Source organism: Ammospiza nelsoni, chromosome 6 (assembly GCF_027579445.1).
Source record: "Ammospiza nelsoni isolate bAmmNel1 chromosome 6, bAmmNel1.pri, whole genome shotgun sequence".
In the NCBI taxonomy this organism is placed as follows: domain Eukaryota; kingdom Metazoa; phylum Chordata; class Aves; order Passeriformes; family Passerellidae; genus Ammospiza; species Ammospiza nelsoni.
Genome location: NC_080638.1, coordinates 53,590,782 through 53,606,810, shown reverse-complemented (window position 1 = coordinate 53,606,810; position 16,029 = coordinate 53,590,782). Strand labels below are relative to the sequence as shown.

At 45.0% G+C, this 16,029-nt stretch overlaps 1 protein-coding gene across 1 annotated transcript; it reads right to left on the bottom strand.

The window, feature by feature from the left end:
- Positions 1-13,639: 13,639 nt before the first annotated feature.
- On the bottom strand, positions 13,640-15,405 carry DIO3 (iodothyronine deiodinase 3). The gene has a single exon (XM_059474456.1). The coding sequence runs from the start codon at positions 15,078-15,080 to the stop codon at positions 14,256-14,258; it is 825 nt and encodes a 274-aa protein (XP_059330439.1). The 5' UTR covers positions 15,081-15,405; the 3' UTR covers positions 13,640-14,255.
- Between the last annotated feature and the right edge of the window lie 624 nt (positions 15,406-16,029).

Genomic DNA, 16,029 nt, shown 5'->3' with positions numbered 1-16,029 from the left:
AAAAATGACAGTTTTCTGGTAGAGAATTATCTGACATATTTTTAGCATTTTGTGTAATTCATTTAACTGAAATATCTCAGTTTTCATTCTATGATAGTTATTTAGTTTATAAAGAAAATTAGTTTGTATTTATGAAGCACTTAAAGACAGAGAAGATTAATCTCTGAATGGAATTACAAAAAAATTTTGTGGTAGTCCACAAGACACCAATGAAATTAAAAGACACTGTCAGGAATACCCTGAATCATGGACATAAATTGATATTTCATTTAATTAAGTAATTACAATCTCTGTAGACTTTGTTGTTCAGAGTTATATCAGGCAGGCATTATGTGCAAAAATGTCTACACATCTTTTTCTTCCCTACTTAGAAATGCCATTTAAATTCATCTATCACTTTACCATCCAGTGATTTGGGACTGTGAGGTGCTTCTGTACTTTGCCTCACACAACTTTGGTTTTGACTGTTCTGAATAATTTTGGATCACCACTACAACATATAAAGTTTCTATTTTTTCTGTGTCTGAGGTTACTCAGGAGTGGGAGCAGCAGAGGTTCCAGCAGAGACCTTGTAACACCCTGTGAGCAGCTTCTTCCCTTCTGACAACTGGCTGCTCATCCCTTCTTTTCCCGCCTAACTTGAAAAAAGCTAATGATATTCAAGAGGACCATACCTCCTGTGCCATGGTAACTTTGTTCTCTAAAAGGCCTGAATTTTCCCCAAGCTCCATGGAAATCCACCAGATATGCAGCAGAGTATCCAAGTATAGAATTGCAACACTGCAGTTAGCAGATTGCCCTATCCACATGCTCCTTTGGACAAGCCTAATGCATTTTTGAGACATGACTTCCATCTGCAGATCTGCATTGATTCTTCTCCAGTTAAAATCTCTGTCACAGCTGTAACTCCCATCATATTGCCATACTGGGGTAGACTTGTTAAAATATGCAGTCTTTATCTTCTAATTTATTTGGATACTTACCCTTTGATTCCCCTCAGTACTATTTTGCTTCTTTGTTTTTGTCATAGAAAAAGAAGGTAAAAATTAACAAAATACCACTTATTTTTCTGACTAAATAATTAGCACCAGAGAATTCATTAAAGAATGCTTATAATGAAAACCAAATTCCAGAATTTTATTTTATGCAAGGAAAACAAAATGAAACAAAAAATCATTTAAGGTAAGGTCCTGCATCTCTACCAATTAGTTACTAACCTGCAACTAATGAAATATTATTGTCTTTATGGGCTCTCTGATATTATTTTCTTTGTTTTGATTTTCAGATACATATGAATCCAACTTTTACAGAAAGAAAATTAATCTAGGCTTTGGCTCTCACTCAACTACATCTGGCATATACACTTCTGAGATCTGTAATAGAAGAGGCTGCTTTAGAGCCATGAACATTCACATCAGTATCACATTTCTAAATTTCACAACAATCTTCATTTTCAGGCCTTTATACTTCATACTTTGTGCTGGATTTCCCTATTGTGTCACTTTGCATCTCTGCCTGTGAAGCACTGAATAAAGCGTCGGTAAATTCAGTTGGAAATTGCCTGTGCTCTTGACATTTTCTGCTGTTGAAAACGTAGCAACAAACAATTTAATTCTGATTTTCAGCTTGCCTTAAACTTACAGAAATGGTGTAACTGCTGCCTGTTTCTAATTATTCCTGAAAAGCCAGTAAGAGGTAGTATGAAGCATCATTCAGGAGAATGATTCAGAGTAACCTCTGAATCTTTATCCTCGGCTCTTGTTCTCTGACTGACGACATTCTCCTTGCTAAGCCTGAAGTGTGCTGCCCAGCCCACTGGTTGTCCTTAGAGTCTCTTCTGCCCAAGGCACAAAATCACACTGATGGGGGTTCAGAGATGGTGAGGATATTATTTTTCTTAGAAATAATAAAAATAAAGAAACATGTGGCTTAAGGAGGTGTTCTATTGGTAACAGCATCTTCTGTGGAAAATTGAAATCTCTGCAGCTCATCAATGACATCAGCAGTTACCAAATATTTGAGCTCATCACAGCAACACTCTTATGACAAACATTCAAAACTGGATGCCTGTATTTAAATAGGCTCCTAAATCTATAATGATAATGAATTGTTTAGATAGTGTGATGTTTGGACAAGTTGTAGCTCATACTCATTCATTGAGATTTGTGGATATCTGTCACTGAGAATTAACAACTTTATTGACATGAGGGAGACTAAATACAGATTTAAAAGTTTAACATTAGGCTAATAAATGTGTTAATACTTTGACCTATTTCCTAGAAATTTTTCTTTTGTTATCTTAAAAACGCCCACAGTGAGTAAAGCAATTTTTAAATATCTTGGCCTGGTAGTTATAGCATCTTGGAATTGTTTGGGTTGGAAGGGACCTTAGAGATCATCAAGTTCCAATCCCCCTGCCACTTTCCACTAAACCACATTGCTACAAAAGCCATCCAACCTGGTCTTGAATGCTTCCAGGAATGAGGCATCCGTAACTTCTCTGGGCAGCCTGTTCCTGTGTCTCACTACCCTCTGGGTAAAGAATATCTTCCTTTTAACTAATCTTTCCTCTTTTAGTTTAAAACCATTCCCCCTTGTCCTATATGTGTAAAAAGTTGCACTCCCTCTTTTTTACAAGCACCGTTTAGGTGCTGGAAAGCCACAATGAATTCTTCCTGGAGCCTTCTCTTCTCCAGGCTGAACAGCCCCAACTCTCTCAGCCTTTCTTTGCTCCAACACTCTGCTCCTTTTCATGGCCCACTTCTGGACTCACTCTAACAGGTTCATGTCTTTCTTGTGTTGAGGACCCCAGAGCTGGATGCAGAATTCCAGGTGAGGTCTCGTGAAGGCAGAGTAGAGGGGCAGAACCACGTTCATTGGCCTGCTGGCCACACTGCTTTGGGTGCAGCCCAGAAGTTAAAACTTACTCCAAATTTTAATATTGGTACAATCAAATCAAAAAATTGGTCAAGATTTCTTAGAGACACACAGAGTAGAAGCAAAATCCTACCAAAATAAAAAGCAAGTTTATTGCATTTCCACACCTTTTGGTATGAGGCAATGAGACAGAAAAGCCCTGTATGAGTAGGATGTAAAATGAGCAGTTTCAGTATGATTGTGTTTTATTTTATATAGACAAATAAATACATGAGTAAACGTGTCTAACTGTGACTCTTGAGGAGTCTTGATCACTCGTAGCTTCCTGGCTTACTGCATTAATGCTACTATTTAATATGGATTCTTTTCTATCTTGTTTAACACTGTTCTCACCTTTTCTTAAGTAAATCTCACTCATCCTACCTCCATTTCTCAATGATGTGTTTATTTTCACAGTTCTCTCAACCATCTCTTGCACAGGCAAGCTCACTGACCATTTTTCAGTAACTTTTGAGACCTAAGTATGTACTTTCTTCACATGATCAGCTGGTAATTTAGAATCTAGGTCTCTTCATCCTCTTATTTCCTGGCAGCTTTGTCTAAAAACTATCATGGGGCAGCCAGCCATCCTCAAGTGCTTCATGCAAAAGCTGATCTCTACAGAACTCAGATAACTGTTGTCTTTAGGGATCTTCTTTATTGTACACCCATTGTCCAGCGTTACGTGCTTACCTTAAGGTATATTTATTCAGTGTGTCACATGAGCATCTGCACAGCAGATAACAGCAATTTGTGGAACTTCAGTCCTAAGACGCAAATGACTCTTTCATAATAGAAGCTGCCTCATCCTCGTGCTCAAAAAACAAACAAACAAACAAACAAAACAAAACAAAACAAAACAAAACAAAACCCAAACAAAAAAACCAGTGAGTTCTGTGTTGCCTCTGACATAGCGGACACATGGCGTTGCTGGGATTCAGATAAGATGAAATATGGCTTAGACCTGATATTTCTTTGTTAGGTTTACAGTAGAGCATATAATTTTTTGAAAGTATAAACCCTAATAGAACTGTCCCATAAAGAAAGCTCTCAAATGGTCAAGGCTCAATGTCCCTCCATCCTTTTTACAGGAAGAAAAATGACTAAAACTTGAAGTCAGACTCTGGCATGCTTGAATACCATATGCCTGCACTATTGAGAGACTGGAGCAGAGTATCTGGAGAAAGATGAGAGAGTGTGGGTGGCAATAGAAAAAACAACCAGGACTGTAAGTTAGCAAGATAATATCCTTACTTTCTTCTGTGGGTCTCAAGAGTGATTAAAAAAACATTGGTGTTTTAAAAATATTGCTGAGGACTACAGTGTGACTCATAATGCTTCAGAGAATGGAATTCTTGGAAGTTTCAATGTAATGCCAGATTTTAGAATGGAGGGCAGCAGAGCTGCAGAGAAGTAACATGAGGCTATGTTGATGGAGAAAGAACATTTCTGAGGAAATTCAAGAAAGAGAGGGAGAGAAAGGAAAAGAATGGGCCTGGGGAGATATGACAAGACAATTACTTGTACTGAGAGCTGTTGCTTCCACTGATGGGAATGTTTCACTGCTTTTTGAGGTTTTATTGGCCAGCATGCCTGCCTACACAACACTTGGTCATATGCACAGCAGGGGAAGATAAGTAACCATGTTGACCAGTCAGACAATGAAAGCAATTATAAGTGAGTCCAAAAGTCTATCGTAGAGCTGACCTTAAAATTTTAGATAAAACCTTTCTTCTTTTTCTTTTTTCTTTTCTTGTCTTTTTTCTTTTCTTGTCTTTTCTTTTTTCTTTTCTTTTCTTTTCTTTTCTTTTCTTTTCTTTTCTTTTCTTTTCTTTTCTTTTCTTTTCTTTTCTTTTCTTTTCTTTTCTTTTCTTTTCTTTTCTTTTCTTTTCTTTTCTTTTCTTTTCTTTTCTTTTCTTTTCTTTTCTTTTCTTTTCTTTTCTTTTCTTTTCTTTTCTTTTTTCTCTTCTTTTTTATTTTTTCTACTTTCCTTTTTCTTTGTTTTGTTTTGTTTGGAGCATGTGTAAATTTCTGGTGAGTTAAGTACTTTCATGAGGGAATGTATTGGTTAAATGTTGGGAAGATTGATTTTTCAAGTCAGAATAGTCATTCTGGTCAGAATAAAACAAAGAATGTTGGTCATCTGGAATTAAATAGTAGCCTCACAGTTATGGCATGTACCTGATATTTTGCTTAATACTGTAACACAGCTGTTTTATATCCTCAGAAAGTAACTTTGTTAGGAAAATGAACAGTCTTTCTCCAGCCATTTGCCACAAGTGCTGACCAGTACCTCTTCCCTTAAAGTTCCAAGAAAATGGTTTCTGTGTTTCACAGGCCATGACATTGTCCAGGTTATGGAATTTCCAGGTTCAGATCCATGGACATGGGCTGGGCTTGTACCAGAATATCCTCCTTTAAGTAAGTGCCCTCACTATCTGGCAGCTGAGGTAGGATTGAGTTCTCCCTATTGTTTATATTGGAAGCCTAAATGCTAAAATGTAGGCTTTTTGATTTATTATTTTTAAGAGCATTCTTATAATCTAGGTCTCTCTTATAAACTCTAGTTTGTGCGTATTATTAAATAAAAGGTGTTGGTTCAGACTTCTGAAAATGTGTCAATGGCTTAAACATAGATAATGCTGCTGTCTAGATAGAAAATTTTTATATCTCATAAACATTTAATGATTATTTGTCTGATAATTCACATATAAAAAGTGCCATTGCTTGATATTTGATATTTACTTTAATATTTGGTATTTCCTCTCTGAAAAAAAAAGCCTTATAATCAGCAGGGGAGCAAATATGACACCATTCATATAAGTGATGGTTCTATATCACAGTCAAATAAATATCCTAAGTGAACAATTAGTTGATACATTCTTGGCTGAGATTTCTTCATGTAATTTGATTGAGGAAGTGTTTGCATAAATTAACTGATCAGTTAATTTATAACCAGTTCCTGAACAATTCATGAACAGGAAGACACACTACAGACTAGGGAATTTGAATAATGTATATTTTATTTCACTTGAATAACTGGAAAATGTATATTTTTGAGTTGGCCAAAATGGAAAATTAATTTCTTTTTTCTGGAAAATTTAATCTAGCTACATTTAGAAATGAAACATCTTAAATGAAAAAGGTGGTCTATTATGAAAATGAGCAAAAGGTGTTTTGTTTTAATTTTAATGTTTTTATGTTATAATGGATTCTTGGTGGACTAATTTTGCAGTTTTCAGATGAATGACACATAGATTTTAACCAGGTTGAACTAACAATTGGGTGGATAAAAATTTGATTAAACATTTTTCCAGATTTCCTGGGCTTATGGTCTACCAATTCTATCATTTCCCAAAGCAGTGAACTGAGAAATGTTTATTCATTATGGGGTTAGTGCAATTATTCCCTGTCATCCAGTAAATTTCATAATATGTGAACATAGCCAGACTGCTACAATCTCAGAGTCAGCTGTAAAATCTACAATGCACGATGATAGTAGGTTTTCAAATATATAGGACTTTGGATAAAATGAAAAAATGCACCAAAAATTTGAGTAAACAGCAGCAAGTCGATCTGCATCTTCTCAGTTTGTGTAAGAGAGATAAGTCAGAGCTTGGAAACATTTTCTGTTATGCACATTAATGGATGTACAACTCATCCAATCACTCAGGAGCTAATACTGCACTTTTCTGTTCTATGCATAAAAAATGTCATGCCAAATGACTCTGAGTGGTATCCATAATGATGAATTTACAGCCATCAGTAAGGAGACTTCTTCGATTGTCTGCATTAAAGTAGCAGATGATTATGATCCCATCCAGTGATGCTTTTCCTTGGCCTTATTAAGAAGAACAGCACACAAGGCAATCATACCCTTGGGTGTCTTTTGACTTGCTCAAAAGTATGACTTAAGTGTTGATTTCTCCTCCAAAAAACCCCAAATTCCATTTTGCAATGATGACACATCCATCGTCTAGAAAGGAATGACATGGGAATTGCAAAGAACACCCTGATTTCTCACGTGGCTGCAAAAATAGCCCCAGGTCTCAGAGACAGTATTTATCTGTGCATGTCTGTCAGCTGTCAGTGCTGTGCACGGGAATGGATAATCTTCTCCCTCTTCTCATTGTCCCACAGTTTGGCCCTTGTCTCAGGAATTTGTAGTGCAGTGCTGTGGTCCCTCTCAGAGCCCTCAGTGGCTTCTTCCCCATTGTCCAGCCCCTGAACCACTGCCCTACTGCATTGAGCAAGAGGGGCTTGACAGATCTAGGAATGAACTGTGAGTCAGTGGGCGCACTCAATAACTGGAACTTCCTTTTTGTCAAGTCTCTTTTCTTGGGATTAGATTTATTACCAAATCAGAAGATTTCAAAGTGATTTCATAATGACACAGAATATGTGGCAAAAGAAAAAAGATCTTTCCAGCTTCCAGCAGTGGCTGCAGGAAGTGCTAATATACATCTTTCTGGGTAGCTTCCTACCCAGCTTTAGAAAACAGATGTACTTCTAAGGTATGTACAAATTTGTTTCAGTTCTACTGGTAAATCACTATAGAGCTCCTCCAAACCTGTCTTTGTGTTCATGAAAAGGCAGCAGAAGACTTTTACTCAGTTAGTAAAAAAACCCGAAATGCAAGATCCATGGCATTTCTTCCTCAATCTGCTCTTTTTTCCTCCATTCTGTTCCTCCCAATAGATAACTTCTGGAATTTATTATGGCTGAACGAATCAACTGAAAACATCTCATGGGAATAGGAGAGGTCTGGACGGTCAGTTCTGGGGAACAGTTCCAAATTCTTCTGTTGCATTTGCTTACCATACTTTTGCTCTAATCAGGTAGGTAGAACAATTGCCTCAGTTTGATGTCATGGTAGATTATTTAGTATCAAAAATACTTCAGTCAACTAAACACTGACAGAAACGCACACAGATCTGCATGAGCATCAAATAAACTAGAACTCAGCATAACAATTCCAGTGGTATGCCTTCTAGAAAAGGCAATATAAAATTAAAAGGAAAAAAAACATGATTAAATGAAATAGAGGGAACTAGACAACTGAGTTTCATCTATTCTCTTCCATTTCCCCAAAGCTGTTCATTATTCACCATGCAATGAATGTGTTCCACTTCTGTGTGAGAATACACAGAAATCAACTTAGTAATTTAAAAAATATTGTGTATATTTATCACTTCTTGAAATAACTATTTTATTCTATAAAATGCCCAACACCCTGCCTCTCCCTTTCCAATGTTCCAAATACACTTTGGGCTAATTTTGATCTCTGCAATTGTATGTGTTGTGTGTTGGTGGCACAGTATGTTCTTTATGTCCATGTGCTGCAAATCTGGTTGACAGCAGCCTTGCACCCTATTCTTTCCTGATCGTCCTTCATCACAAATGGAAAATGATCAAATAAACAATATTTTTTTCTTGCATGGAATTGTGCAACTTCTAGAATTTCTTCAGCTTCAGTCCCATAGATTTTAAGGGTCACTTCCATTAGAACAAATCTTAAAAGTCGTAATATATACATTAAAGCATTATCTATAACTTAATAAAATGTATTTTTAATAAACATATATTTAAAAGATTTATACAGATGCTTTGAATTTTTTTTATTCTTAGGAATTATTCTCACTACCAGGTCTTTGGCACTAATGATATCTTTGGTATGATTATGCTTGCGAAGTTATATGAACTTAGATAAAGCTCTGGAAGATGTTTCAACACAAAGTTTTTAAAATTTATGGTACTTGAAGTGAGGTTCTATGCAATGACACCTCATTGAATTTCTGTAAGGTGGTATATAATTTGAGAGATTGTGCCTGACAACCTGTAGTGATTAAATAACTGTACTGAATTTTTGTCATTGCAAGGGATTAGCTCAGCTGTTTAGAGCATGGCACTGATAGTGCCAGAGTTGTGGGTTTCATTCCCATGTGGGCCATTCATGTAAGAGCTGAACTTGGTAATCCTTGTGGGTCCCTTCCAGCTCAGAATATGCTGTGATTCTGAATATATATCCTGACTGACTCTTCAGGCAAGAAAATCAAGATGCAAGAAAAATAGAAATATGACCTTAAAACTCCAGCCTGGGATGACTTGGAACAGAATGTGAAAATCTCATCAAATGCAGACCACTGAAGCACTAGATGCTTTATAAACCTAAGATGGTGAGAAGATGGGCATAAAAGAATGAAAGCTTTGTCATGGTTCTTACCCTTATTGCTAGGGGTTTCTGTAAAATCCAAATCTGTTTATAATTTTCCATGATGCCCGTTGCTTTATACTGGATAATGGAATGCTCTTCTGCTGGGAACTATGTGCCAGTTCATCCTTGGAGATTCCAGTAAGAAATGCAGCTCTTGGATATTTTTATGAGACTTTCAGGGATCACCTTTGTGTTGGGGTAGTTCTGGCCACTGGGGGTTTGTGCAGGGGGTTGATCTACCTTACCCTATATGGCCACGTCCTAAAGGTCCTTTCCAGATGGAGGACATTTATTACTTGAAAGGAAATGGAAGCAAATGCTTTCATGAGCAAAATCAGGATGGAGTTCTTAATTTGTCAAAGAGGGATGAAACAACATACAGACCTGATCTTCTAAGATTGATCAGCACAGGAACTCCAGGGACCAGAGTGAGGAAGCCTTACTTTTGAGGGCATAAGCCCTGAGAAGGATTCTTGTGCAAAACACACTGGCTGAAGGATTTTAACTTGTCCTGTATTGCATTTTCACTCAGGAAGTACTGAATACTGTTTGTAATTCCAGTCAAGATGTTTTTGGCCAGTAAGTGTTTGTGCATTTACCAACACAAACCACTTCCAAAATCTCTGAAGAAACAAGTGGAAGGCCACGAAGATGAGAAATAAATGAGTTAGTCAATTAAGTGGAGGTCATAAATGAACCCCTTTTTAAGAGGCATCATCAAACTTTTGTCTGAAAAGAGAAATTTGCAAAGAGGGAAGCCGGTGTCAAATTCCTTTTTGGCAGCTGGGTCTTAAAAGCAATTAGAATGAAAAGCTACCTGCTCTAAAGCTCAAGACACCAGGAGGATCTGCCTTAACAAGTGGAAGAAAACACATATTGATGGGGTTTACAGCTCTCATGCTGTAGGGAGGATGCAGAATGGTGAGGAAATGTGCTGACATGCCTAAATTGTGGCAGGATATAGGACCCTGGCACTGGCAGTGAGGAGGAACTTGAGAATGATTTTTGAGGTCTATATGCAAACAGCTGTCTGTCTTCCACAGCGTGCTGTAGAAAAATAGAGGTTTTGAACCATTAGAAAAGCAAAGGAAGTGCAATAGCCCAGATTTTGATCATAATTACACCCAGGTGGTTCTGAAGTGACTACACCCGTGTCATTGAAGTTACACCAGTGCAAAACTTGTGTGAGAACTGAATCAAGCTCTTTGTTTTCCTGCATTTGTGCACCAAAAGAGTACTCTAACAGCTCTTAGTAAATAATAAATTAATAATGATATGATGATCTCCCTTATGACTGGATGAAGTACAGAGAAATAAGTATCAGAGTAAGAATTTTCTCGCAAGACTCTTTGAATGTGTCATTTGTATTGAGTATAGGATGCTTTGCTGGACTAATTTTAGTTTCTGGACCAATTAAAATTTTTATTTCAAACATCAGAAACATCCAGTGTAGTCAGGTATTATGTGGTGAACAATAGAAAGACTACAACATATAGGTTACAGTTCAAATGAGCAAGACCTTTGGTCTTTGCATGGCAAAGTACCTTTAAATCCCCAGCAGAAAGTAGTAATGAAAACAACTAATGAAGGCAAGTGCCTTTTCTGTCTCCCTGCTGTAAATCAAATAAGATTTTAGTAGTTGGTTTCATTTGTGTTTCCCCATTTGTCTCAGAATACACCAGATTGCAATGTTACATCACATTTTTAATGACTGGAACCATGTCCTGAGATCCCCCTCTGACCACACCACAACTTCCTTCTTTCCTTTCTCCTCCTGGCTAGAGGACTGTATGCAATTATGATGAGGACATAATTCAATTAATTATTGACAGAACATGTAATTGCCACTCAGATCTCTCTCTGATAAATCTCTCTGCACTCTCTGACTTCTGTTTGTAGTGCACTAGGGAGGTGGAAAGGCACTAAAAATGCGTTTTAAAGATAGGACGTTTCTCAATCCTTTGTATCAGTCGGGGAGGCTTCTGCCGCCCGGGGCTCTTTAGATGTACAGCGTATTGTTCTCGTCTGTGCTAAACAAGTATCCCCGAGAAAGCTCAGTGGGATGGAGGCTTATGATTCATTTTAAGTGGAGGATATAATAGAAGCAGATAACTTTGATTTGTGCAAAGGAAAAGTGTGATCTCTTTCAGGGATTCCAGGAATTCATAGCAAATTTTTCTTCTGTTGCTGATTAAAGAGCAAGTGATAAATAAGATCTCTGTGTTCGCTTTAAAGGAGGAATGTAGCTTTAGAAAGCTGACTTATTTAGGGAAAAAAAAATCCTGACCTCATATAGCCTTTGACCAAGATCTGCTAGTAGTAGAGAGTAAAGATGAGGCTGTTTCTGTTATTATTAAAGCCCACAGTGACCATTTCTGTCTGTATGACCGGAAAATGTCCTGGGGGCCAGGCCGGGGTGGGGATGTGCCCGGGTCTTGCCGTAACTTAGGAATTACAACTAAAGCTTGCCAAAAGCGGATAAAGGAAAGAGATAACGAGGTGAGAAAGCAAAGAATGGCTTTATTGTAAAGTCAGGAAAACTAAGCTGTTAAAAAAAAAAAAAAAAAAAAAAAAAAAAGAAAAAAAAAAAAAAGAAAAAAAAAAGCAATCGCGTACACAGTCTGCCCTTGTAGCCGAGAGAGGAGACCCGCTGCTCCTCTGCCTTTGTTTTATACGGCGTGCGTGGGGCTGGGAAAGGCGCAGCAGGGCAGGGCCGGGGCCGGGGCCGCGCTGAGAGCCGCGGGCAGCAGGCGGAGCGGGGGCTCTGCTGTCCCGCAGCGGGGCAGGGCGAGCTTCGCGGGGCTCGGGAGCCTCGCACCACGGAGGAGCGCTCACTCTCCCTCCTGGGGTGCCGGGAGGGAGCCGAGGCTGATGTGCCCGTGCAGGCGGGAGGCACTGACGGGCGCTGGCCGCGGCTCAGGCACACGCACACACCTTTGCCGTGCCTGGGGAGGGAGCGGGACGATTCCAGAGGGAGCGGGGCGATGCCGGGGGGAGCGGGGTGATACAGGGGGGAGCGGGGTGATGCCGGGGGGAGCGGTGTGATTCCAGAGGGAGCGGGGCGATACCGGGGGGAGCGGGGCGATGCCGGAGGGAGCGAGGTGATGCCCTGCCGCAGCCTGTCGCCGAGGCTCTCCCCTCCGCTCCGGGACTTCGCGGTGCTTGCACCCAGCGCCCGGCCAGGGAAGCAAGACCACCTCAGGGTGGGCTCTCGCCCCGCAGCCCCAGCATCTACCGGAGGCACCTGCGCCGGGCGGAACCGGTGCTTGAGCCCGGTGCCGGGGGATCGGCTCTTGGGGGCAGCAGAAAGGTGAAGAAGGGCTGAAAGGGCTTAGACCTCGTCAGAGCAGGCACAGTGGCCGGGCGGGTCGGGGAGCCCGGAGCGGGCACCTGAGCCGGATCCTTCGACACCTCAACAGAGCGGCCCCATTTTCGGGGGGCTGCGGGGGGGAAGGGGAAGGATGAGCAGGGTCGGAGCATCTGGTTTCTCTGTGAGGGGCCACTCGGTGCTGCTTTTGTTGCGGGGAGAGGCGGGAGCAGTTACGCGTGCTAGTCTAAACCGTGCATGTTGAAAGACTGGAACACTGCGGGTCCAGAGGAGCTTTGTCAAGACAGGGGCTGTAACGCCCTTACAAACAGCTTCCCGCGGGTTCAGTTCAGCACTGCGGGCGCGAATCAGTGCCCAGCTGCGGAGAGCGGCGTCCGCAGCTTGCCCTGCTTTCGGGCCGTGCACCCCTCTCCAAAACTTAGGGGCTCAACAGCTCGGGCGCCTCGTCCCGCTGCTCTCAAGGACGTGGAGGCGTTCAGAGGCGCCACGGGTGGTCCTTAAAGACCCATTGTCTCTGGGCAGTTTTGTACGGCTCCTGCGGAGGTTGCGGGATGCTCTCCACTCCCTGTCTCACCTGTCGGGGTCCAAGGGAGCAAGGTTCGGCACCCCGCGCCCTTTCCAGCGTATCTGCCTGGCCCCGGGGGTGGGGCTGAGCCTCGCACGGCCGGGCTGGGCGCTGCCCTCCTGCCCGAGCCCCTCAGCCGCGCCTCGCCGCAGGTGCGGTTCGCGCTGCCCCCGGCCGGGCTCCGCTCCGGCACAGCCTGCCCGAGACGAGGTGTCCTTGGCGGGGCGGCTCTCCCGCCCAGGGCAGCTTTCCCCAGCCTGTGTTTTCGGCCGGGACTCACTTGCCTGCGCGGCACCGGTCAGCGCTGCACCTTCGCCCTCCAGGGCTCAACCCGGGGTCACTGAGGGAGCACGCGGTCCCCATGACCGGTCTCCTCCCCCAGGAGCCCCGCAGGTTTGGATTTCCCCATGGGGACACCCACTCCTCTCCCTTTCCTGCGGGTCGCGGGCGGTGCGCGCTCCTGCCGCTACCGAGGCTGAGCCCGCCGCCCCCGAGCCCCCGGCAGCGCATCCTCTCCCTCCTGCCCCTCCTCGGCTGCGGGGGGTGCCGCGAGGTAGGCAAAAGGGAAAGTGAACGCAGCGCTCTGAAGATAGAGAAAGGCAGTCAACCTTAGACGTGTAGTTACTCAACCTTTATTATTTAAAAAAATTCATAAAAAAAAGGAAGGTGAACGAACGTCTTACAAAACCCCCCCACATAAATAGGACATTCCGTCCAGCTCTGGCTATTGGCAGTTCTAGTATTTGACAACATCAGACGCGATTTCCTGGCATTAGAGAAACCCATTTCAAAATCGGTCATCACAAAGAAATACTAGAAATCCCAGTTAGCACTTGCTAGGCAGCACGGAGCACTTGTACACAACTTTTCAGACACACACCCGCGCACACACGCAGCCGGGAACAGATCCCGTAGGAAGAGAGCCTCCTTAAAAAATAGTAAACGCTAGGAAAAAAAAAAAAAAAAAAAAAAAAAAAAAAGGAAAGAAAGAGAGTTATTTACAAAACGCACATGGAAATACAGTATTGACAGAGCGTGGCTGGCAAATCAACATGATTTGAATAGAGAAAGGACTATGGCACGTCTTGCTCGAAAACTCGCACAGCAGCCTCCTTCGAGTGTCCCCGCGGGAAGACAGCTCCTGCCATCCGCGACGCAGTGCCTTCTCCCTCCCCACCTCTCCTCCCGCCCTCCCTCGCCTCTCCACCCCTGCGCTTCTTGCCAGGTCCTTTTTACACTTGGATGACCACCGTGCTGGGGCTCTGGAGCCGGGTTTTGTACTGGTCTAGCCAGCTCCTCAGCTCCGAGATCTTGTAGCCCTCTGGTCCTCTGCCTCCCTGGTACATCACCTTCTCCTCCTGGATGATGTAGAGCCTCTCGAAGTAGGCACCGTAGGCGGCGCTGGAAGCATTGTCCATGGTGTCCACGGCCAGGGGGCAATCGGGCGCCCCTTCCCTCATCAGCTGAGCTGCCCGCAGCCTGTCCTGGAGGCACTGGTGCTTGGGGATGTTGTAGGCTGCATCCGAGCTGACCCAGCCGTCGGACGGGTGTGCTTCTTCAATGTACACCAGCAGGAAGTCGGCAATGTCCACGAAGTGCGCGGCCAGGCGCTGGAAGGACCTCAGGCGGGCCATGAACGGGGGTCAGGTGCAGCTGCCGAAGTTGAGGATGAGGGGTCTCTTGCCGCGGGCGAAGTCCAGGATGCGGAGCCTCTTCTGCCCGTCCAGCTGGATCACCTCGGGGTTAGGAGCCAAGGAACCCACGTGCGCCGACTTGAAGAAGTCCAGCTTCTGCCCGTGCCACACGGCTTTCAGCGACTCCAGCGTGAACATGCGGTTGGAGTCGGACACGCAGACCGGGGGGTCGTCGGGGGGCGGCTCCTCGCTGGCGCTGGCCGCCTCCTCCGCCGTGGGCATCGTCAGCATCTTCTTCCTAATGCACAGAAAATCCAGGAGCCAGAGCATCACGGCGGTGAGCAGGAAGCGGGGAAATAGGAGGATGCAGGCGGCCGCCTGGGTGAGCAGCTGCAAGGTGTGAACGCCGACGGAGTGGAGCATCGCAGCGGCTTGTGCTGCAGGGCGCTGGCTGCCGGGGGGCCCCCACGCGCCCTGCGTGCCGGGGTCTGTGCAGCACAGCTGAGATCCCGCTTCTCTTTAAGCCCATTTTATAGTCAGGGATTTAAATGAAAAGTGACTCCACCTCCGTCCAGAACCCGCCCCTCTGGAACTTGAGCCTGGGGATTACCTACCCCTCCACTCTAATGACCTAAAAATACACAGACAAAAGGGGAGAGAGCCCCGGCGGGAGCCGCAAGGGACGTGCAACGGAGCAGGGTGCAGCCGCTATCAGGCGGGGCAGAGAGTCCGACACAGGGCACCGCCGGGGTCCCCGGCCTCAGATAGCGGCGGGCGCTCAGGGGCAGCCCCGCCAAGGACAATGCAACAGGCACAGCCCGCCCCCGGCCCGGCTCCCCGCGGGCTGTGCAGGCACGGGCCGGGGCGGGAGCCGGGGCCGTCCCGGCAGCGCCTGCAGGTGACAGGGACAGGCCGCCATCGCCGCGTCCCTTCCCGCGCCTTCCTCCCCTCCCCGCCCCGGCAGCCCGGTCGCCCCCTGAGCGCAGCCTCCGCCCCACCGCACGCCCCGGCGCCGCGGGAGCACCCGGGTCTCGAACCCGCCGCCACATCCTCCGGCGGCGGCGGCGGCGGGACGGGCGGCGGGCGCTGTCCCGGTCCCCCTTTTCCCCCAGGCCCGCGCTGGGCGGGCCGGGCCCCGGCGGCGGCGGCGGCCCCGGCGCGGGGGGCACCAGGTGGGCGCGGGCCGGTGGGCGCTGCCCCGGGCGGAGGAGGGGCGCGGGCGGCCGCCAGAGGGAGCTGTTGGCCGAGAAGCCGCGGCGGCGGCGGGAGCGCGGGGCCCCTCAGCCCCGGCCGGGGCGTCCGCGCCCGGCCCCGGCCCCGCCACCTGCCCGGGCCCCGCCACCTGCCCCACACGGCACTCGGAGTACGGGGC